The following is a 25,174-nucleotide window of genomic DNA, read 5'->3' on the forward strand; positions in this document are numbered from 1 at the left end:
GTTTATTTTTTTAAAAAATATTTAATTTATTTATTCATGATAGACCGAGAGAGAGAGAGGTGGGGGGGTGGGGAGGCAGAGACACAGGCAGAGGGAGAAGCAGGCTCCATGCTGGGAGCCTGACGCGGGACTCAATTCTTGGACTCCAGGATCGCGCCCTGGGTCAAAGGCAGGGGCTGAACCACAGAACCACCCAGGGATCCCCCAGAATTCAGTTTTTAACACAAGGATTCTGTTACCAGTGTAAGGGTCATCGACTGTAACAGTGTAATGCAAGTGCATAACACAGCAGTCTGTTTTCCATATTCTTCAAGTTAAATATCCTGAATAATGAATTTGTTATTATTATTTTTTAAATATTTTATTTATTCATTTGAGACACACACAGAGAGAGAGAGAGGCAGAGACACAGGCAGAGGGACAAGCAGGCTCCATACAGGGAGCCTGACGTGGGACTTGATCCTGGGTCTCCAGGATCAGGCCCTGGGCCAAAGGCGGCGCTAAATCGCTGAGCCACCTGGGCTGCCCGTGAATTTCTTAAAGAGTAAAATAAGGTTCATGGCAGGACAATTTATAAAATATTTAATCTTAAATTTAAAAAATGAAGTACCAAAATAATGTTACAGAAGTTTTTCTAATTATAAAGCAGTAAGAGCCTGGGACTCTTGGGTGGCTCAGCGGTTGAGCGTCTGCCCAGGGCGTTGATCCTGGGGTCCCGGGATTGACTCCCACGTCGAGCTCCCTGCATGGAGCCTGCTTCTCCCTCTGCCTGTGTCTCTGCTGCTCTCTGTCTCTCATGAGTAAATAAATAAAATCTTCAAAAAAGAAAACAAAAAACAAAGCAGTAAGAGCCTAATGTTTCTTTTAAGGCTTATGTTCTCTTACCACCTGAAAACCTTTTTTTCTATTTTTGGTTTTCAAATATATTACAGAAATATGGCTATGTATGATTCATTCCTCCTGCTCATTATTCATTGAATCCTACTTTACTTCTTTTTATCTACTGACACAAAAGAGAGACTAACATATGTGAATACAAGATTTTTATGATTGTTTGCAGAAGAAACACCCATGAAACCAGGTCCAAGCAGAGTAAAGAATATACAAATACCATGGGAAGTACCCTCTTCCCACTGAAGGTTTTACCATCTTGAAGTTTGTGTTATTTTCATGCTCTGCTCTGAAGTTGTTAACTCATGATGAACAGTATATGCAACTGTTTTTTAAAATGATATAAATTAAATCATACTGTATTTAAAAAAAAAAACAACACCTGGAGAGCCAAAAGTGGCACAAAGGAGGAAAATTGTCCACTAATCTCATCTCCAAATACATATATCACACTTTGTCTTTTAATGGTACCAAAATATTTCACTTAGAATATTTCGTGTTAGCTTTGTCTGACACATTTAATTCTAAAAAATAACAAATTATATTAGACCAGGGAGAGAAACAAGTTCAAATATTTACAGGAATATAGTAATACATTTGGAAGAGAAAATTTTAATTTATGGTCCATAGCAAAGACAAGGTTATTAAGCCATTTAATGACTGAACAGTGCAATTAGATAATTACTGTTTTTGGCAAATTCAGGCAGTTTACCCATCATGTATTTGTGAAGGAAAAAATTAACGTCTTTCCCAAGTGAGTGACTAGGGCCACTGCCTCCAAAGGCTTAACTCTGCCCTGATTCTGCTACCAAAAGGAACTTCATTTGGCTCTGTAAGCAAAATAGAGCCTGACTCATTCTATCTACTTAGCCAGCTACTGTGTACCTCCCTACTTGTCTTCTTTCCTCCTACTGTCTTTCCATGGCACTGCAGGGGTCATCCCGACCCCTCTTTAGAGCCCATGACTGCTCCCATGGCTCATGTGAATGAATGGAGAGCATGAGTTTTAAATGCTTCACAGCTGAGGACTAAAGAGTGAAGAAGCCCTGTGAAGAGGTACGTCTAGAGACCGAGAAGCACAGTATGCCCTGTAGCCTTGCATGTCTGTTCCTGGAAGGAGAACCCAAAGTCTTCTGGGCTGAGTGGGAGACACAGCTTTGTTGGCTACAGTACTTATGAGATAATTATGAAAGTAGGAACTGGGTTTTAGTGTCCATTTCTGTGTTAAAAACCTAGTCTGGGACAGCCTGGGTGGCTCAGCATTTTAGCGCCGCCTTCGGCCCAGGGTGTGATCCTGGAGACCTGGGGTCGAGTCCCACATCAGGCTCCCTACACAGAGCCTGCTTCTCCCTCTGTCCCTCTCTCTCTGTGTCTCTCATGAATAAAGAAATAAAATCTTAAAAAAACAAAAACCTAGTCTAATTTAAAAGACAGTAAAATTCAGCCAAAAAGAAAGGTAAAACAGATAGGGAAAGATTGATGCAGAAGGGGTTGCTTTCACATAGAATTTCAGCTATGTTTTCTGTTACCTGAGCCATCATTTTAATTTAGTTAAGCTAGTAGTCACTGTAGCGGGGACAAGGCTGAAGAAGTTACCATTCTTGTTTCCTGTGTGAACTCTTTAGTCAGCAGTTACCATGTACTATGCACTTATGTGCTGGCCGGTGTTTTATATGTTTTAATTATGTATAGTTATTTAAGCCTTAAAACAGCACCCTAAAATGAAAATTTTTAGGTGTGTGAAGAAGAGGAAATGGAGGCTCAGGATCACACAGCTGGCAACAGCTGCAGTTGGGGTTTGAACTTAGAGGTCTCTGGATCCCCTCCTGCACTTTATTATCCTTTGCCTGACCCCATACTACCTCTTGTGTTTCATAAGCCTCTACTCTCATGTGTAAAATAGGAACAAAGACACCTACCTCTCAGAGTTGCCATAAGAATTCACTGAAATACTGTATGCGTAAGGATTTTGTAAGCTTAAAAGTCCTGTAAAAATTAATAAGGTCAGTACCAAGTCAATCAATGTACCAAGTCAAATGGATCTGGTTTGCATCTTAGCTGTGGGACTTTGCAAAAGTTGATCTGTGAGAGCCACTGCTCTCCTCAGCTTACAGGTTAAATGTGGATGGCGCCACTATCATTGCAGGGTTGTGAAGAATCAGAATTGGCTTGGTAAAAGTTAGTTCTCCACTGCATGACAACCATTTGTAATACTGTTTTCCTAGGAAAATATTAAGAGAGTGTACAAAATAACAGTGAAGATACATCTTGTCAGACTCTCCTTAAAAAACTGCTAAGGTGTGTTTGTAGCAAAATGAGGAATTGAATACAGTAGATTGAACAAGGGAGTCAGTAGTTAAATGCAGATGAAGAACAGCCTCATCTGAGGAGTGCAGTGTTGCTGTTGACAAGTCAGTGTGGGCAAGAAGATGAGCAAGCCAGTAAAGTAATGACTTGTGTTCTTAGGGTAAGTCAGCTGTGGACCTTTCAACTGCTGCTTTTATTACTTAGCAAACTGGTATTGGGAGTGCATCCTAGATATAGACATTTAATAAACAAATTTAAAAATCTAGTAGACAAGGTGTGGGGTTAGCATGACAGTGGAGCTGATGATACCAAAAAGAACACAAGTCCTTGCCATCAAGAAATTTCTGCAGAAGACACTAATTCTGATTATACTGTCTGTAATTAACATCTCAGATAAAAATTACTTCCAGAATATAAACAGTAGTCTTCTTCTCTGATTATTAGTTGAGTTTGATTTCACTACTCTTTGAACCTTGGGTCTCAGAAGACCAGAATATAGGATTTCATTAACGAATGTGAAAAATGTTAATTTTGGTCGAAGAGGTGACTATTGTCATTCTCTTCCAAGCCAAGTTTAATACAGAATTTATCTTCCCTCTAAGTCTAGCCTTTAATTATTCCCATTAAAGCCTGTAACAGTGGCTTAGAAAACTCAGTGGAGGAGCACTTGGGTGGCTCAGTCAGTTAAGCATCTGCCTTCAGCTCAGGTCATGATCCCCAAGTCCTAGATCAAAGCCCTGTATTGGGGCTCCCTGCTCCATGGGGAGTCTGCCTTTCCTTCTACCTCTGCCACTCCCTGTGCTTTTGCGTGCGCGTATGTGCACTCTCTTCCTCTCCCTCTCTATCTCAAATAAATAAATACAAATCTTAGGAATAAAAAACTCAGTGAAACTAGAAAGAGGTCTTTACTCTTAGCCTCAGAAGACCAGTTGAGGGATGCTTGGGTGGCTCAGTTGAGTGTCTGCCTTCAGCTCAGCACATAATTCCGGAGTCTGAGGATTGAGTCCTGCATTGGGCTCCCTGCGGGAGGATCCTGTTTGTCCCTCTGCCTCTCTGTCTGTGTCTCTCATGAATAAATAAAAGTTTAAAAATCTAAAAAAACAAACAAACAAACAAACAAAAAGACTAGTTTTAAGGTCCTGCTAACCAGGGCCCACACATCTTGAGGTGGTGTTTTTTGTTTTGTTTTGTTTTTAAATGACTTTGTCTTTTAGAGTCTAGACCCCGCTAGTGTCTCTGACTTAGAAAAATTGTTGTCTTTTTTGTTGTTAGATTCCACAGGGAAATTATCACAAGCCTTTTTTGGGGGAATTTGGGTGGTGTTTACTGGATTTTATTCATTTGATTGACATACATGTAATTGACATTGCAAGCTCTGAGACGCTGAAAAATAGTGTGTGTAGGAATTCACACATCTGTGTTCTTGCCCAGTCTAAATCTCTCTCTTATGTGGGGCTGTATTACTTAGATTGAGTCTTTGTTTTCCTATGTATTTTTTCTTACAAATTTGTTTTTATTGGGATATAAGGAATGGGTTTGAGAAATGTCACATGGGTTATGCCCTACCAGGTAAATGTCCATTCTGATCTTTCTAGGATAGCTTCTAGAGCTTTTTCTTTTTCTTGGAGCTGCTGCTCTTGCTGCCAGCAGCCTCTTCAGGTCTACTGCTGAGTGGCTCCTGATTTTCCATTTAAACTGAAGGTGTGCGGCTGTATTCAAGGATCCTACTGATCTGTTTTCTTTTCTTTTTTTTTTAAAGATTTTATTTCTTATTTTTAAATTAATTAATTAATAAATTACTGTTGAGAGAGAGAGAGAATGTGAGTGGGTTGAGGGCCAGAGGGAGGGGGGGAGGGAGGGAGGGAGAAAGAGATTGAGACTCTCAAGCAGGCTCCACAGCACAGAGCCTGACGTGGGACCCAGTCTCGGGACCCTGGAATCCTGACCCAAACTGAAATCAAGAGTCAGATGCTTAACCAACTGAGCCACTGAGGTGCCCCAAGATTTTGTTTATTTTTTAAAGATTTATCTATTAGAACACGAGTGGAGGGTAAGGGCAGGGGGAGAAGCAGGCTCTCTGCTAAGCAGAGGACACCGTCCCTGCATGTGCGGGTGCGCGCACACACAGCCTGATCCCAGGACCCTGGGATCACGCCCTGAGCTGAAGGCAGATACTTAACCAACTGAGCCACCCAGGTACCCCACCTCCAAGGTTTTTTTTTTGTTTTGTTTTGTTTTTAAGATTTAATTTATTTATTCATGAGAGACACAGAGAGAGACACACACACACAGGCGAGGGAGAAGCAGGCTCCATGCAGGGAGCCCCATGTGGGACTTGATCCCGGGTTCCCAGGATCACACCCCGGGCTGCAGGCGGCGCTAAACCGCTGCGCCACCGGGGCTGCCCACCACCTCCAAGATTTTAAGTAATCTTTATACCCAACAGGCTTGAGTTTACAACCCCAAGATCAAGAGTCACATGCTCTACCAACTGAGCCAGCCAGGTACCCATGAGCTCTCTGTTTTCTTAATCTCTGATTTGAATAATTGTAGATTTCCTGATAATACTGTATTTAGTTCTTTTTTTTGGATCCTGCAAAGTATCATGGTGTATCCAGAGCTCCTTTAATGAGACAGAGGGTTTGCTTATTTTTCTTTTCCCTGTCTTATTTTTGTTTTCTTTAAGATTATTTTATATTCTGGAGACAAAATTTATGACGACTACTATCAAGATCTGAAAGGACGAGTACATTTTACAAGCAATGATCTCAAATCTGGTGATGCATCCATAAATGTAACCAATTTACGGTTGTCAGATATTGGCACATACCAGTGCAAAGTGAAAAAAGCTCCTGGTGTTGGAAATAAGAAGATTCAGCTGACAGTTCTTGGTAAGTTTTTTGTATCAGTGCAACTTGTTAACAAAGTAATACAACTGGGTTCTGTAGTAGCAGCATTTGAAGTAATTCTAATGCCCTCAAATAACATAAAATATAAACTTGCACTTTTTTGGATTAAGAACTTAAGAGGTGACCGGCTTCTTTGTGAAATTCATAAAAGTTTAAAGGCAAATGAAGGAGTTTAGTGATATGAAAAAAGAGCCCTAAGCCGGCCATTAGGAGATCCAGGGGTTTTTTTGTATTATTCTCAGATTTGCCTTAAGAATGAAATAGAATCTCTTCATTTCCTGGGCCTCATCTTCCCTTTTTTGAAACATGAGAAGATTTAATTGTCTGTAAGTCTCTATCTTATTCCATTCAGTTCAAAGGTGTTTGTTATGGGCACTTTAAGCTTTTTTCAAACTATGTAATTTTCATAAATGAGATTTTTATGATAGAATATTTAGAACAGAGAAGATGGAATATAGTAGAAGGAATATTAAAGGAATAAGGCCACTAGACATCAGATAACCATTTAGCCTCCCTGAACATCACTGCTTTTCATCCTTAAAGGGATTAGACAGATGATCACTAGGAAGTCTTGTTGTCTCTATGACGGTTAAGGAGGAGATCAGCAAATTGTCAGACTGCAGTGTTTATTCTTTAGATTCTGTGGTTGTGTATACTCTTAACTCCTTCAAACTGAGAAACTGAAAGGTTATTGTTCATATATATACTTCCAAAGACTTATTGTGTGCAAAAGTACAATGGCTGCTATGTAGAAAAACACAGCTGTCTAGCTCTGTTTATGACCGGACACTACCCTGTTTTGTGACCTAAGGTCTCCTATTTTGGCTTACACTTGGAGACCCATTTTGTGTAGGAAGTTTGAATTGCTAGGACTGTCTACCATACTACTGGAAATAACTAATCGTTGAGGTTCTCTCCCTACATCAACTCTACCTCATTCCTTTTGTTTTAGAGAACTGATCGGTGGGAGGAGGATGGAAAAAAGATGTGTTGGATTCCAGGCTTACTTAGAACATCACTCTTTTCTAAAGAATGCATATCAGAGCAGGTAGAGACTAGGAACAAGATTGTGGATTAAAAAAAAATGGATTTTTGTGCACTCTAATGGCAACTTCAGGGGTTGTCTTGGTTGGTAAGGCTGCCTTCCACTGGCAGCATTGTTGAATGGGCACATAAGGGAGTCCTGGTAAAAGGCACTTCATCTTAAATGACACTAGTTCAAAATGTCTTCTGTGGTATAAAAGCCAGGGAACCAGGAGAGGGAATCTGGTAATGTTGGGAATTCTAGATTTCTATGTCTGCATTTAGTAAACATGGAGTTACCTTTCTTTTTCATAAATGTGAAGGCAGGTAGAACTTTAATAATTTATCTGAACTCTTACTCCAGGCCCAGGCACACCTGGGATTATAACTCTGTGTATCTTCTTTTAGCACTAACACTCTCTCCAGGAAGCATTGAGTTAGGATATATATGGAGTTTTTAACTGGTCCATAATGTACCAATCAGACTATGCCTGTTACCACAGTTACTTGTTGTGGACCCTGAGATGGGCAGGTATACTGGGAAGAGTGCAGTTAGTGTGCGTTTCCAGAAATGGTGTGGACAAGCACAGTATGTGTGGGCGTGTGTTATGGTTCCATAGGACCAGGTTCTGGGTTGAATTTGCAGGTCCCGACTGATGAGATCATTATAGCACAAGGCAGCTTTATATCCTAGAAGGAACCTGAGTCAGTAATAATGGTTGGCACATAATATGACTAAGCACACTCAGGACAGCAGCCATGACTGCCATATAGGAGAAATGTCCCTTTTTTTTTTTTTTTTTTTTTAAATTTATGATAGAGAGAGAGAGAGAGGGGCAGAGACATAGGCAGAGGGAGAAGCAGGCTCCATGCACCGGGTGGCATGGAGCCGGGTCCCTGGGTGGCGCAGCGGTTTAGCGCTGCCTTCAGCCCAGGGCATGATCCTGGAGACCCAGGATTGAGTTCCACGTTGGGCTCCCTGCATGAAGCTTGCTTCTCCCTCTGCCTGTGTCTCTGCCTCTCTGTCGGTCTCTCATGAATAAATAAATAAATCTTAAAAAAAAAAAAAAAAAAAGTCATCTTCCCTGTGGTGTAATGGCTAGGGTTGGCATGTAAAGGATTTGCCCATTCTCCTCCCAATGGAAATCAAGTGGGCCACTCCAGAGTGACACCCAGAAGCCAGTGTTGGTAACATCTTGTTCTGTTGTAGATGGAGTGTGTATTTCAAGCTCAGGGGCCTTGAATTTCCTCAGCAGCCACTAAGTAACTGCCCATTATTGGATACATTTGGTTTATGGGAAAGGGATATTTTGTTAGGAAAGATGAATGTTAGCTTTAGAACACTGTATTACCAATGGATTTTTGATGTATGGAGCATTGTTTTAATATCTCACAATATCTGCTGATTCATGTAATGAATGATTTATTTGCTTGTTTGAAGAAATGGAGAATAAAGCTCATTTCATTGAAGAGTCACAGGATGAAATAATTTGCAAAACTGATTTAAAAGTCTAATTGCTGGGCAGCCCCCTGGCTTAGGGGGTTTAGCGCCACCGTCAGCGTGGGCTGTGATCCTGGGGACTCGGGATCGAGTTCTGCATTGGGCTCCCTGCATGGAGCCTGCTTCTCCCTCTGCCTGTGTCTCTGCCTCTCTCTGTGTCTCTGCCTCTCTCTGTGTCTCTCATGAATAAATAAATAAAATCTAAAAAAAAAATAAAAAAAGTCTAATTGCTGTAGTCCCCAGGGCAATTGATCAATCTGAAAAAGAAACACATTTGCTTAGGCAAGTCATCAATGCAATTAAATGCATGTGTTCATCCTTATTAAAAGGTGCAGGCAGTAAGAGATAGAGTGGAGAAATAAAAGGTTTAAGTATTATCAAGAAATGTATAAAAAAATATGTGTGAAGGAGATTATGATTGACAGCCTTTCTTAAAGATGTTCCCCAACAGTCCTCTTGGTCAACTTTGGAAAACAGTTTGAATGTTTCTTACTGAGTTAAATATGTACTTGCCATATATGACCCAAGAATCACCAAGAAAAAGAAAAATATGTATCAATATTTACATAGTGTTCAGGTGTTCAGGCAGCATTTGTAATAGCACAAAACTGTAAAATCCATTTACATTTTCATAGCAGTGAAAGCATGAAAGCCCATCCAGGACTGAAAGAATAAAAATTAGCTCAGACTAAAAAATATAGTCCTGCTATTTATCTGACTGGGAAGACATGCAGTAAAAACCAGCTGTTCATGGGGAACACTATTCCTCTTTGCCTCCCCAGTGATGCCCCCATTTTGCACTACTCATCTTTTCCTAGGGTACTACATTGCTTAACGGCCCTCATCTCCACCTGAATCCCTACCTCTCCTAATCCTGGCTCAGAAATAGCATCTGATATAGCATGGGGCTACACCTTTCTTGGTCTGCACTCAGCTACGCATCCCATAGCTTCTCATGGTGCCCTCCTTACTGGTGCATCAGCCTGCAGGTGACAGACTGCACACCTGTTCCTGTTCAGTTTAGCTGATTGAGTTTTAACACCAGCCCTAAAACTGGAAAGAGTGTTCATCAGGGCAGCCCCGGTGGCTCAGCGGTTTAGCGCCACCTGCAGCCCAAGGCGTGATCCTGGAGACCCTGGATCGAGTCCCACATCAGGCTCTCTGCGTGGAGCCTGTTTCTCCCTCTGCCTGTGTCTCTGCCTCTCTCTCTGTGTGTGTCTCTCTCATGAATAAATAAATAAGAAATCTTTAAAAAAAAAAAAATGTTCATCAGTAGAAGGATGGATGAGCAAACTTATGTTTATTGTGCATCAACAGAATACAGCTCAGCATTAAAAAAGAATGAACTACTGACCTGTACAAGTGAATATATCAGTCTCATAAGCCTCACAGGGAATAAAAAGAACATGACCAAAAAAAAAAAAATGTAATTGTGTATTTTTTCATTTATATGACTCTGGAAGAAGCAGACCAAACCTGTAGTGTGATAGAAATTTGATCAGTGGCTGCCTGGGACCAGGGTTGTGGTTTCAGAGGACAGTATGGGGGAAATTTCTTTGGAGAGGATTGGAGCCATGCTTAATGGTGGTGCTTGTACATTTGTTAAAAGTGATCATCTCACAAGATTCGGTGGTGTTGATTTTATTGTATGTTTATTGTGCTTTAGTTCAGCAGAAGAGTATCAAGTGCCAAGGTGTTATTCCAGTGCTTGGAGGGTGTTACAAGTAAGGGTTTTAGCAGCTGTTCTAAACAGTTACCCAGAGAGATCTGGAATATAACCTCAGATTTACTGTTTTTTTTTTTTTTAACACTTCTCTCTGCATCGTTTGGGGTTAAAGTCCCCTGATTGGTGAGATAACAGCACTAAGAGGGATATGACATGGCACGTACTCCCAAAGCACTACCTACATGTCAAGCACTGAGTAGAAGAATAAGGAAGGATTGGAGGGAGGTGGAAGCTTTCTTGGGTCTGAAGTGGGCCAAGCCTACACTCTCTTTTCTTTTTCAGATGTGTCCCTTGGAATGAAGGAGCACAGAGCTTCTACCTGAGATGCCTGAGCTCTCATTCATGCCCGCTGTGTGTTGAATAAAAGCTGAGTTGGGACTCCTGGGTAGTTCAGTGGTTGACTGTCTGCCTTTGGCTCCGGGCGTAATCCCAGGTCTGGGGATTGAGTCCCACATCGGGCTCCCTACAAGGAGCCTGTGTCTCTCTCTGCCTCTCTCTCTGTGTCACTCATGAATAAATATTTTTTTAAAAAAGCTGAGTAAACTGATGTTGACAACCTATTATAGTCTTTCAGTCTTGTCAGCTCAACTCAGGACCAAATGATAACGAGTCAGTGGTTATGCAAAATATTGTATGTTCAATCCTTGCAAACATAAATTCTGTTCTCTTGTATAAAGTTACAATTTATTCTTTTCTCAGTTAAGCCTTCAGGTATAAGATGTTACGTTGATGGATCAGAAGAAATTGGAAATGACTTTAAACTAAAATGTGAACCAAAAGAAGGTTCACTTCCATTACAATATGAATGGCAAAAATTGTCCAATTCACAGAAAACGCCCCCCTCGTGGTCAACAGGTACCAGTGATATTAAGATTTGTACTATATGCTGTTGATTTGGACTTAGATATAGTAGTAGGGGTATGTGTGTACATGTATGCATATTTTTAAATTCCCAGATACTTTCCCATTAATGTACAGAGCAGTCAAGATTCCATGAGAATAATTCAGTGTTTTACAATGACAACTTAGTGTCATATAGAATTAATGAAAATATTTTTATAATTTTACTGCTTAGGATATTATAGTTAGTTTCTTATATGTTTTCTAGTTGATAGTAATACTGGTGGAAAATAATGATCATAATATAGATAATGGCTTGGTTATAATAAGTAAGATTTTGAATGTTTTGCCTAGATTCATGTTGAAGTAGGATTTCTCCCCACCTTTTTCTTTTTCTCAAACTAAGAGACCAAACTATATGACTGACTTTGTTTTGTATATTTCTTCCATCTGTGGGGATAAAATAGGTTTTGAAATCTTCTCGCTGCTTCAAAGAGCCTTTGTGTGTTGGAATTTTTTGTTTTTGTTTTTTTAAATCTCTTTGCCCACTGTGGTTCTCACACTCCTCACCACCCTGAGATCAAGAGTTGCATGCTCTACCAATTGAGTCAGCCAGGTGCCCCAATATTTTTTATAATTAATGTGGCTCTGCTTCAGCCAACCCTTTCCCTGGCTAATGCAGTCATGGTTAACTCTGGGTTGTGATACAAATGAACTGGTGGACAATTAGAGTTGGTCCTTGAACAACACAGGCTTGAACTATGTGGGTCCATTTATACATGAATTTTTTTACAGAGGGTCCTATAAATGTATTTTCCTTATGATGTTCTTAGTAACATTTTCTTTCTAGCTTAATTATTTTAAGAATACAGTATAGAATACATAATATAAAACGTTTTAATCGACTGTTTAAGTTATTGTGAAGTTTTCAGTCAAGAGTAGGCTAATTATGGTTTCATTTTAGGGGCACTTGGGTAGCCCAGGTAGTTGATCGTTGGACTCTTGATTTCGGCTCAGGTGGTGTTCTCAGGGTCATGAGATGGAGTCCCACTTGGACTCCAGGCTCAGCACAGACTCTGCTCAAGATTCTTTCTGTCCCTTCCCCCCTCAGGCATGCACACACACTCTCTCAAATAATAAATAAAATCTTTAATTACATTTCGGGGGAATAAAAAGTTATACCCTGATCTTTTAACTGTTCAAGGCATCAGAATCCTTATATGCTTGCTCATCCCCCACCGTCCCATCCCCCCTGCCATTGTTCAGGAGTAGACCGTGTTTGCATTCTGGAGACCTGCACATCTCCTTGGGAACTTGTTCGGTACCTTGCTTCAATTTGCCTCACTTTTACCTGGATTGTCAAGCTTCAGTAGGGTTTGCCTTTACTAAAAACTTAGCAATACAATATTGTAAAGATGGGTTTTACCACACACTCTCCCTCTTTTTTTTTCTGTAGATATGACTTCACCTGTTATATCTATAAAAAATGCCTCTACTGAGTACTCTGGGACATACAGTTGTACAGTAACAAACCGAGTAGGCTCTGATCAGTGCCAGCTACGCCTGAATGTTGTTCCACGTAAGTACCTTCTTTCTGTCTATTGTGACAAAGTTTGTTTCTTTTGTCTTTATGCAGCTTCCTTTGGTTCAGTCAGCAAGTGTGTTTTTAGAGGGCAAGGGGATGCTAACTTTGAGCAAAGCATTCTGTGGCTTGGTTATTAGCTATTCTAAGTCATGGAAAGGGGAAAAAAACACTATATTCATAAAGCCTCCATTATGTAATGACATTACGAAGGTAAGAGTTATCAAATTGACTCCTGTACCATATTTAGCCATTATAAGTATGAGCTATTTAGAACATTCTTATATGCCAGGATGCCTGGGTGGCTCAGTGGTTGAGCATCTGCCTTTTAGCTCAGGGCATGATCCTGGAGTCCTGCAATAGAGTCCCATATCGGGTTCCCAGCAGGAAGCCTGTTCCAGCTCCCTCTGCCTCTCTCTCTGTATCTCTCATGAGTAAATAAATCTTAAAAAAGAAAAAAAGAACATTCTTACATGCCAACCAAGATAGCTGTGAATATTAAAATCTTTTAGTCTGGTTGCATGATTTTTATGCTTGAAATAGATTATATACACAGTTCAGAAGAAAATTCTTTCAGTGAATTTTCCCACTGGTCCAAAAACTCATTAATTTGTCTCTTAAAGTTAATATATGCAATGAAATCACTTCATCAGTGGGTATCCTTACCTTCAATATGACTAGATACAGAATTTTTTTTTTATTCTTAATTATTTTCTTGTTAACATCTTATTCTAGCTTCAAATAGAGCTGGAACAATCGCAGGAGCTGTTGTAGGAATTTTGCTTGCTCTAGTGCTCATTGGGTTTATCGTCTTTTGCTGTCGTAAAAAGCGCAGAGAAGAAAAATATGAAAAGGAAGTTCATCATGATATCAGGTAATAAAGTGACACAAGAGTTGGCTGCTATAAACCAAATTTTATTATATCTCTAGAGCATTAGTTCTCTTAACCATCTAAAGCATTTACCCCATAAGAACTGGATAAAAGCTGTAGTTCTTCCCTTCAATACATTTGAAAGCTTTTATTTGCAATTTCAAGTGTGCAGAATCAACCAACCTCCATTGTGCCCTCCCTCCCGCCCTAATTTTAAATCCTATTTTAAGAGCCACTGCAAAATGCTTACCTCAAGACTGTCTGTCTTTTCCCAATAAAGTGCGCAGGCATGAAGTTTTCAAAAAAGGAGCAGGTGTTGGGGTTTAAAAAGAAAGACCTGATAGTATCAATTGATATAGGTAGTTTATAGAACTGTTGGTAATGTGATTTTATTTTTTAATATCCTGAACCAGTAAATCTTAACTAGAAGTGTGCATTGCATTATAGAACTTTAAAAAAATAATAACATATGACTTAAATAACATCCAGGAAATAAATTGACATTTGGTAGGTCTAGCTTGGGATCTGGGCACTTGTCTTTCTAAACTGCATCAGAGGGAACCCAGATATATATATTTTTGTCAGTGCTCGGTTTAAAAATTCTTAGGCCTAAATTCTTAGCTTTTGCAAATTTCAGTCTGCTAAGTTTTCAGCTAAGGTCTTAGAGAAGTAATTTTCATAACAAAGGTTTTCTTTTTTTGTGTGGATATATTACTCTAAGTGTTAGTGCCTTATCAATTATGTGTTGCTTGATTATAATTAGATTATCTTGATCAGTGATAGTAGAGTATGAAGAGAATTGAAGTTTGTTTCTTATAAGACAACATTGTAGAATCATACATTTTTGTAAAAATTGCATCTTATTATGCTCTGTAAATGATAGATTTGAGACAAATACCCCGTCTGTGATATTGTACCTCACTGTGATTGCTTTTTGTGTGTCACGCACACTTTTATATACTTGGAGGATCCTTCCTCACTCATATCCATTTTTCGTAGCTTACATAATTGTAGGTTCTTAGAAACTTGTTTTTTGAACTTGTATGGGATCATTGCTTTCTAGGGAAGATGTGCCGCCTCCTAAGAGCCGTACATCCACTGCTAGAAGCTACATCGGCAGCAATCATTCATCCCTGGGATCCATGTCTCCTTCCAACATGGAAGGATATTCCAAGACTCAGTATAACCAAGTACCAAGTGAAGACTTTGAACGTACTCCTCAGAGTCCGACTCTCCCACCGGCTAAGGTAGCTGCCCCTAATCTAAGTAGGATGGGAGCGGTGCCTGTGATGATTCCAGCACAGAGCAAGGACGGGTCTATAGTATAGAGCCTCCATCCTTTCATCTGTGCTTTCCATGTTTCTTTTCTCCTCTTCAAATAGGAAGACCATTCCGTTTTAAATTCTGCTACCAGCCTCAAAAAGTATCAAGAAGCTATCCAGAAACTGAAAATTATATTTTAAAAAGTTTTGTTTGGTTGTTGAAATAGTAAAGGCATTGAAGTTACAAAAGACAGGTTCACCATTTTAAAAAAGATTTCCTTTAAGATATTGATTCAAAAGATTTCTAAGTATCAATCAATATTGAAGATAGAGCACTTTGAATGTGAAATCATAGGTGAAGAAATCGGTGAACTTACATGCACTCATAAGTTGATACTTGAATCATGTGAAAGTGGTACTCACTATTTTCTACCATTGTTTTTAAGTTGCCTTTCTCAGTTTATGACCTGGTGTCCTTTCCAAACCGATTAAGAAGCATTCATGGAAGAAATACTCATGACACATTTATGTTTGTTGCTCTTTTTTATAGCTTCTTTGAAAGATCATTTAAATATGAGTTTGAAATATCTTTAGTAACCTAGAAAACACTATGGCAAACTAGAAGTTACTGGTTTTACTTCTGAATCATTCATAAACCTTGTCTATGAAATGATTTCTAACTATTTAATTGACAGACTGCTATAGGAAACAGGGACGTAGTAAACTCTTTTATATGCAAAAATAAAGGAGCATTTCTCTGATTCACTTAGAAAATTTGCTGTCAGCTACATACAGCAATGACACTAGTTAGTGGTGCAATAGTGAGTATGGGTTTGGTTGATGAGTGATCTGATGCCTTGAGGTTTTATGGCAGTTTTCAGAACAATGACCAGTCAGAACAAGGATAGAATACTTTGCAGCTCTTAACTAAATACTAGCCTTGGAGGTGATATTTTAAAACATTTTTTTCCTGATTGGTTCAGTGTTTTGAGGAGGGGTGGGGGTTGTGTTGGTATTATATATTATATGTTCTAGAAACACGTAATCCTAAATTTACCCACTTGAATGCAGTTCTAGAGGATAGTTTCTTCATAGACTCAGAATGATGAAATCATTTGAAGCTGGTGGGTGTTCTCCATCAGTTCTGCATTTCAGACTTGGGAGGATGTACAGCTGCTATTCTGTGGCCAACATGTCTTTGTATAGTTGCAGAAAATCAAGATGAGCTTTGAGAAGAGCAAATCTTAGTTTTGTGAAAGTGATTTATTCTTTAAAAAAAAAAAAAAAAGGAGTAAAAGTATACTCCTAACTGCCAAATGTGTTAAATACTGTTGTAGTAGAAGAAAGTGAGTTTATTGTATTTCCCTTAAGATTGTGAGGGAGTGTGGATATAGTAAAATGAGCCAACAGCTTCTTTATAGTAAATACAGTTTGCAATAAATTATTTCACTAGCTCTAAAACCTTTTCCCTAGATTTTGGTAGGGAGTTGGTTTCTTTCAATCTCTTTGGGTGCTGTGGTGGTAAATGCTACATTATAAATCAATGTTGATCTGAATTTGAGATTAGGCAGAGGATTGTGTATGCTTTTTCATGCTGAACTTAAGCTGAATATCTGTGTAATGGATTAGTGTATAGTTTTATATATTTGGAAGCATTTTTTAGTAGGTTTTTAACCTTACGTAATATTGCTTTTATACTTGTGTTAACATTTTCATCTGTGCCTTTGGGTAATTTAATTTTTATTATGAATTTCTGGTGCCTATGAGCTAGCTATCACCTGAAAGGTGCTTAGAGGTGAAGGTACTGTTCCTAAAAACACATCACTGTGACACCTTTCTCTTTCCATACTTTGAATCTTGCCTCCTGTTCCCTATTCTTTTTGGATGCAACTTAACTGATGGTATTATTCATAAAGATTTTAAAATTTCAACATCCCCAGCACTCTTTGATTGTGTTTATGATTTTATAACAGTAGCTATTTTTGAATGCCAGAAGTTTGGCCTGTTTTATACGATAAAATTTACAAGATAGTATAAGAATAAATAACAGATCACCAAGTTGAATAATAAAAACATTTGGTCGTTCCTGTCCCCAGTTTTTGTGAAGATTATGCTGTCACTTTAAGTAGGAACTACTATAAAAGGTGGACACATAAGACTCTTGTGAAGGATTTGGCTACAAGTAATCAGACTCTCCCAGAAGCACTTTCAGGTCCATACTGTTTACAACCTGAGAACAGAGCTCGTAAAACATCAGTTGAATGACCTGAGAAGACCTGCTGGGTGAGATTAAGTTTTGAGGACAGAATTCAGTTTTAGATTTAACCTCTCCAACAGTTCTCATTGTAAATTTCAGTTGGTCCAAAAGTCAGATTAGTCAGGTACTGATAATTTCCCAAATAATTCTCTGTGATAATTCAGTTGAACTAGAAATATTTGTCCTAGAATAACTGTTAGTAATCATCAAGCGATTCCACCCAAACTGGTTATTTAAGCATTACCATTAGAAAGCCAAACCCTGTCGCTCCAGAATGGCACTGCATCTTTGAAGAGAATCCGTGTGATTCTACTTGACACCACTATCTTTTTAGGTACACAGGATCATCTGAAAAGAAAAATGATACTGTAGAGTATGAGTCCTCTGCTTAAAATATGTAGTCTACTGGTGTTCTTTTTCTTATTGGCATTCTTACAATAATTCCCTCTTTGAGAACCCCCAAAATTTCTTATCTGTTCAGGCATATAACTTTCTTTGAATTTGGGCTATCTGCTGTGGAGTTAACAGTGGAAACACAGCCTGAGTGTGTCTTGGGAGGAGTTAATTGAAGAAATATAATTAGATTATGGATATAAAAAAATATCTGATTTTGTTAAAATGGTAGTTTTTAAGATTGAGTTCTGGAAATTTGGAGCAAATGAAGGGGCAAGTAAACATTTTGATTAAATATAGAAAGAACTCATTGCATGAAGTTGGATATCAAATTCTGTAATGTACGGCTTCTTAAAATAACTATTCTGTCTTTTTGTGTGTGTGCGGCATGTAAATTTAAAGTTATATGAATGTTTAAGGTTTTTTTCCCTACTGTCTTCATCTCCACAGTGTTTAGGGCTGTCAGATGCCTTATTCCAGTGTGAACAGAAAAAACAAACCTATTTTATGTGGTTAATGCTTTGATGTGTCACATAAGGAGTAGTTTATAGAAAATGTTGGCACAATTTTAACTTTTTAGTGGCTTGTGACATATATGTACATATATCTTTATAATAATATTCTTGTGTTTGGTAGTATAAATGTTCTGGGCAAGTTTTAATATTTCAAATGCCTTTAGATAGTCTTGCAATAGAGGCAACACATTCTGCAGTTGGAGTCTTTACTTGTTTGCCTATTTTGACACTAAAAAAGGTCCATGACTGAGCACAAATTCTACAGTGTAACAGGAGCAGGGAAAAATAATAAACTTGTGAATTGTGGTTCTGTTTATCTTCTAGATGGTAACACCAGCAAATAATTTCTTCAGTCTCTTACTGTTATTTAAAATCAAGTTTTAAAAATACCCTATTTTGTAATTTTAAAAGTGTGGTGAATATCAGTTGGATTTGGCTTTGGTTGTGAACACTGAAAGCTCTAATTAAGGAAGAACTCTGTGTTTTTTGCTAATTTAATGACACGAGAGTTAAGAGAACCACAATTTATTCACTATTCTCTTTCCTAACTGTGAACTTTTATGATAAAAACACTTGTACTGCTGAGAAAAAAATATTTTGACACTTCCCATATGCAAGTAGAGAATTGACAAGTGTCAGTTTAAAAAATGATTTTGTATTTAAAGTTTCTGGCTTACGTATCCAATGATGCAGATTTTGAAATTTGTAAGAACAGAATTTGTTTAAAAAAAAAAAAAAAAACTTGCTCTAGTTTTGTGACCTTGTGTACTTTTGAAATAAAATTGAGAAAGCAGTTTCCTGCCTCATTGTGTGGCTTCATTGTGCCTTTTGAAAAATGTCTACTTTATAAAACTTCAATATGCTATTCTTCAGGGTTTCCTTTTTTTCCTCTCCTCCTTGCATCCTTTGTTAAACAGAAGATGAAACTGTCACACATCAGTGAAAACATGTCAGACATACTTCTCTTTCCTCACTCCTTTGCATTTATATGACACCAGATAACATACTATAATATTTGGGATCGAAGCCTCCACAGAGTTTCTGTGATCCTTTCTCAATTCATAGCATAAACTCAAATGTGAGTACTCAGAGTAGCATGAAATACATAAACATCTAGTTATGGTTTGAAGCTGTTTTGAGCAATGATTTCAGAAAAGAAAACAATGAGGTAGCAATACTTTTGTAAGAAGACATTTTAAGGAATATTTTGTTACAATAGGGTTTTTTAGTCTTAGCACTTTTAGCATCTGGGCTGGATAATCCTTTGTTGTAAGGGACTGTCCTTGTGCATTGTAGCATGTTGAGCAGCATCCCTGACCCTCCACCCACTAGATGCCAGTAGCATTCTTTCTGCCTCCCCAAGATGCCACAATCAAAAAATGTCTGCACGTACTGCCAAATGTCCATAGGGGTGGAGGGTAAAATTGCTCCAGTTGAGAACCACTGGTCTATACTAATGTGAAATTTTCTACTCTCAGATTAAAAGAAGAGAATAGGCCCTGTAGTCAGACGTGTCTAAATTTCTGCTTTACTTAGCTTCAGTGTCCTGGTGTTTAAAATGTGGTTTAGAAATACGTAAATCATGGGGAAGGTTGGATGGTCTAAAGAGAGAATTAATATCATAATGAAAATTCTGTGCATTTGCCCTGGGATGCTGGGATGCCGATAGTGATACACAGATTTACAAAGAATCAAGATTACAATAAAGATGCTGATGAAACTATTGAGCATAATTTAATGCCTTTAATTTAGACCATATTTTAATCTTGTAGCTCTAAAGGCCAGACCATATTTCTGGTTAATTAAGTACCAGATGTCAAAACTGATGAAATTGAGATAAAACTGAATATGAAGTAATTTGTTTTTAAAGTGGTCTAGTTTTAAGCCTAAGGCATAATCAAATGTAATTTCTAAATGTAATAAAGGCAGCAGTGAAAATATCATAAAACCAGTCCTAGGAACTCAGCTCTGTTTTTCTTGCTGGTAATTTTGAAATTTAAATCAAATGTGATGTTACTTAAATGATTTTCCTAAGTTTGATAACTATTTATAGAAAAAAACTATTGCCCTGAGGTATAACTGCAGGGAAAAAAAGTTTCTAGAGTTAATGAAGAACCAAGAAGTAAATTTCAGAATAAAGTCCTTGATCAGTTTGCTGCTTTTTTCACTACTGAGCTGTGAAAAAAAATTTAAGATTTTATTTATTTATTCATGAGAAAATGGGGGGTGGGCAGAGACATAGGCAGGAGGAGAAGCAGGCTCCCCCCCTCAAGGAGCCTGATGTGGAACTCAAACCTAGACCCGGGATCATACCCTGAGCCAAAGGCAGGTGCTCAACTGCTGAGCCACCCAGGCATCCCTGAAAATTCTAACTCTAATGGAGCATGAGAAAGGTGGGAGAAGATGCAGGAAATGAGAGGTAAAAACCAATGCCAGACCCCACCAAAGTACTAGAAAGCCTCGTGATCTTGACTGTCTTTGCTGAGTGCTTGTTGCCTCATCCATCCACTAAGTCATGGTGGATTGATTATCTTCAGATGTAAATCTGATCATATTAAAAATGAGAACATCTTAACTGGATATAAAAAGATCTTTCAAGATCCAGTCCATGTCTCTGTGCTTGGTTTCTGCATCTCCAGGTGCACCTTTGTGCACTAACCAAGCTCAGTAGCAAAGGGGCCCCGGTTTCATACCTTTGTGAATATGCAGGGTCTTCAGCCCGAGAACAGCCCCGCCTTGCTTACCTGCCCTGCAGGTGTTAGTTGAGTCATTTTTCCTGACTTGCATCCCTGCCCCTCACAAATCAGCGGTGCATCTGGGCCCTCAACGTTGCCGGTAGAGGTTTTTTAGGGCACAAAATCCTTGGCATCCCAATTGTTTAACTTGCTTAATATGCCCTTTTGCAAGAGAGTGGATTTGAAGTGGATTTACTCCCCTTATCCTCAGTGCCAAACTCTGACTTGCATATTGCTCTGTAAATGCTGAGTGAATTTTTAGACAGAAAACTGAGCACTTGAGGCAAGTGTGTCATATGTTCTCCAAGACAGCTGCCCTGGTCTCTTCCAATAAGACAGTGTCCAGAGAAGAAGAGTGAGTGAGTATGTGTGGAGAGAGGAAAGTGCACGTGGCTTAAAAAGTTAACTTGCACAGGGGCGCCTGGGCGGCTCGTTCGTTTAAGCCTCCGACGCTTGGTTTTGTTGGGCTCCGGTCCCCATCCCGCAGCTGTGGGATTGAGCCCCGCGGCAGGCTGTGCGCAGGGCTGTGCTCTGCTGCAGGTTCGTCATCGCTCTGCCCTTCCCGCTCGCTCTCACTCTAAGAAATCTTTTTTTTTTAAAGTTAACTTGCCCCAACACAGAATGGAGTGACTTGATTGAATAGGAGCAAACACAAGAACAAACCTAATTACTTTAAAAACCTAGAGAAGCATTTTAGACGTAAGTTTGTAACCCCGTCCTGAGAGATTCAGAGTAGTCTGGAGTGAAGTTAAGGACCATTTTCTCTCCTGGGTTGTTTTCATAATTACCCACGGGAACTTCGGAATTGCTCAGGAATCCCTTTGCAGGTGACTGGTTTCCATGCTAAGTCATTAACGGTGCTATATTTTTTTCTCAGGCTTCACAAACTTCTAGAAGTGTTTGAGTACTCCTTTAGCGAGGCCAAAAAACTTACATGCTTAAGTATCATTGCCTACTTGTGGTATGCTAATATTTCTTGGTATCAGGATTTATGGAGATGTACATAGATGACTAAAATACCATTTTTAGAAGATTTTAATTTCCAAAAAACCAGTTGTTTTCAACTTTCTTAAAATAGTTTTCTGAAATGACTAGTCATTCATAATTAATTTCTCTGTATCACCGGATTAGTGTGCTAGGGCTGCCATAACAAGGGCCACAAACTGAGTGGCTTAAATTTATTGTCTTATGTCCTGGAGGTTAGATGTCTGAGATCTAAGTGTTGGCGACATTGGCCGCTTCACGTTGCTGTCAGGGGAGGATCTGCCCCCGCCTTTCTTGTTGGTTTGTAGATGCTGTCTTCTCTGTGTCTCTTAAATCCCCTTTCCTCCATGGGTGTTTGTGTCCTAACTTTGCTTTTTTATAAGGACACCGGTTATACTGGATTAGGGCCCACCCTGATGACCTGATTTAAACCAACTGTAACTACAAAGATCTATTTCCAAATTCATTCTGAGGTAGTGGGGATTAGGACTGTAACCTAGTTTTGGGGGCACACAGTTCAAACCACATCAGCATTGATGATTGGACTAATCGTCAGAGTTGACGTGGAACACATGCTCAGTTTCTTTGCTTAATTTTTAGTGGTATAATAAAAATAGCAGCACCGAGGGGCACGTGGGTGACTCAGTGGTTGAGCATCTGCCTTTGGCTCAGGCCATGATCCTGGGGTCCTGGGATTGAGTCCTGCATCAGGCTCCCCACAGGGAACCTACTTCTCCCTCTGCCTATATCTCTGCCTCTCTCTGTGTGTCTCATGAATAAATAAATAAAATCTTTAAAAAAATAGCACCTAAATAATGCTAACAGAGTTACTTAATGGTTGTCCATCTCCCCCATCACCTCCCCCAGGAGTGTACTTATCTTTATTTCAAGTGTGGAGTTAACCATCTATCTGTCAAGTGAAAAAGTAGTTGGTGACATGGTTATGGATTTGTCTTTTCTTATGAATCTTCCTGACAGGATGAAACTATTTTTCTGGGAAAATGGTTTTTAACTTCAGGAAGACATGAAGAGTTTACATGACTGTAAAAAAAAAAAAAAATCCATCTGGTTGTGGAAGCAAATAGATTGTAGATTGTTGCTCTACAATCCCCTATGATCTAGACAAGAGTTGATTAAAATTCTTCACTTCTAGGTTAATTTTCTTAAAGCACTTAGGCTCACTCTCTTGCTCAAAAGCTTTCCTGGACAACCTCTAACTTAAAAGTTCAAAGTCTAGCCTGATGTTAGACTTTCACAACTGGTCTTCCACTATGACATTCTATGCTTACACTTGCATATACCTGTTTTGTTTTTTGAATAAAGTCTTATACAAAATTTTTAATTTAACAAATCCTCTCAGATTATTCTATCTCACCTTTTAGGTATCTACCTACCTAAAACCTTTGTCTTCAAAACCATGTGTTGCATCATTGTGATACACTGTAACTTAACCAGTCTCCAATTGAGGACCATTTAAATTGATACCATCCTTTAGATATAATGAGTAAAATTACAAGCAGTATATGTGTATCTACATGATTTTGCACATATATGACTATATCTTTAAGGTAAATGTCTAAAAGAGGGGGTGCTGAGTAAAGAATATTCTGAGAGCTATTATTAAAATACCTTTTTGTTACAGCAGCTTATGCTTGCAATGGATGAGGTTGTTTATCTTCCCCCAAATTCTCACCTATATTCTTTTTTTTTTTTTTTAATTTATTTATTCATAGAGACACACAGAGAGGCAGAGACACAGGCAGAGGGAGAAGCAGGCTCCATGCAGGGAGCCTGACGTGGGACTCAATCCTGGGTCTCCAGGATCAGGCCCTGGGCCGAAGGTGGCACTAAACTGCTGAGCCACCCGGGCTGCCCCTCACCTATATTCTTTCCAACTTTTTGATCTTTCCTGATTTCTGAGAAGAAAATTATCTCATGGTTTAAAATTCTATTTCTGTCTATTTACTTCACTATCTTTTCCTGTGTTTAAAACCCCTTTGGACTTTTGAGAACTGTGTTCATATGCTTTACTCATTTTTCTTTGTATTACCATTTTTCTAATTTGAAGGAGCTTTTAAATATTAATTAGCCCTTTGTGACATGAAATGAACTTTCAATTTTTTTTATAGTGATATGAAATGAACTTAAAATTTTTTTTTTTATATTTTGGCCAGGTTACTTTTTTTTTTTTTTTTTTAATTCATGACAGACACAAACACAGAGAGAGAGAGAGGCAGAGACACTGGCAGAGGGACAAGGAGGCTCCATGCAGGGAGCCCGATGTGAGACTCGATCCTGGGTCTCCAGGATCAGGCCCCCGGCTGAAGGCGGCGCTAAACCGCCGAGCCACCGGGGCTGCCCTGGGTTACTCTTTCAATGTTTATGGTCTTAACCTTTTCTGATCATGGAATCCTAACCCTTCCTAAACCATCTTCCTGTTTTATTTTTTGTTGTTTTTTTGTTTTTTTAAAGATTTATTTATTTACTCAGAGAGAGAGAGAGAAAGGCAGAGACACAGGCAGAGGGAGAAGCAGGCTCCATGCAGGGAGCCCGATGTGGGACTGGATCCAGGGTCTCCAGGATCACACCCCAGGCTGCAGGAGGCGCCAAACCGCTGCGCCACCGGGGCTGCCCCCATCTTCCTGGTTCAACCCGACTCTCCCTTCTTGAAATTGTACCCTCAGGGGAAGCTGAGGGTCACCTGTCTTTCAACACTTGCCTCCTTTCCTTAAGCAGATGTGACAACTTTCAAAGGTGGACCGTCTTCATATCCTAATGATCAAACATATTCACATCCAAATGATCAACGCAGTCATCTCTATTGATGATGGTAATTGCAGCAGCTCTAGCTGGGTTCACATCAAGTCATTGCCAGTCATACCCCATCACAGTGTTTTTTTCCTCAATTTATGTGTGGTTTCTTCAAGTTACTGGTGTTTTGGCTCAGCAGTTTCACGGAATCAGCACAAACTACACTAATGAAAAAAAAAGAGTTATCTTGCACTTGGAAAGAAGAGTTGTCTAGGCCACGTATTAGGTCAGCTGTCACACAGTGTTCCAAGTTGAACGTTGGCTACTGGCGCTGTGCTCTTTTAATGTTGTTAAGTAGGGCAATTTCCCTCTCACGTAGTCCCAAAACTGTCAACAGTGAGAACATTTCTAGGGAACAGTAGAATGAATGACCTTGCGATTTTTTTTAAAGACATTTATTCATTTTAGAGCAGGCATGAGGGGGGTAGAGGGGAGCGGGAAGCCAGATGCGGGGCTCAGTCTCACAACCCTGAGATCATGACCTGAGCTGGAGTCAAGAGTGGGTCCCTTAACCGACTGGGCCATTCAGGTGTCCCCAACCTTGCAATTCAGAGTGTGATAAAGAAG

General features: G+C 39.2%; 1 protein-coding gene across 6 annotated transcripts in view; it reads left to right on the forward strand.

Moving 5' to 3' along the window:
• Nucleotides 1–25,174, forward strand: part of CXADR (CXADR Ig-like cell adhesion molecule) — a 200,741-nt gene that overhangs the window by 25,594 nt on the left and 149,973 nt on the right. For 3 of the 6 annotated variants that reach the window (XR_007407635.1, XM_035709397.2, XM_049104710.1), the window contains exons 3-7: nucleotides 5,885–6,089; nucleotides 11,057–11,212; nucleotides 12,654–12,776; nucleotides 13,515–13,653; nucleotides 14,714–14,897. Coding sequence is in view for 5 of the 6 variants with exons in the window: in XM_035709397.2 (XP_035565290.1) it covers nucleotides 5,885–6,089; nucleotides 11,057–11,212; nucleotides 12,654–12,776; nucleotides 13,515–13,653; nucleotides 14,714–14,897 (807 nt within the window). In the remaining variant the exon portion in view is untranslated. Of the gene's footprint in view, nucleotides 1–5,884; nucleotides 6,090–11,056; nucleotides 11,213–12,653; nucleotides 12,777–13,514; nucleotides 13,654–14,713; nucleotides 18,871–25,174 lie in introns of those variants that run through there. The other 3 variants (XM_035709398.2, XM_025449977.3, XM_049104709.1) reach the window with 1 other exon arrangement.

The sequence above is a fragment of the Canis lupus genome, chromosome 31, assembly GCF_003254725.2.
Source record: "Canis lupus dingo isolate Sandy chromosome 31, ASM325472v2, whole genome shotgun sequence".
Classification (NCBI taxonomy): Eukaryota; Metazoa; Chordata; class Mammalia; order Carnivora; family Canidae; genus Canis; species Canis lupus.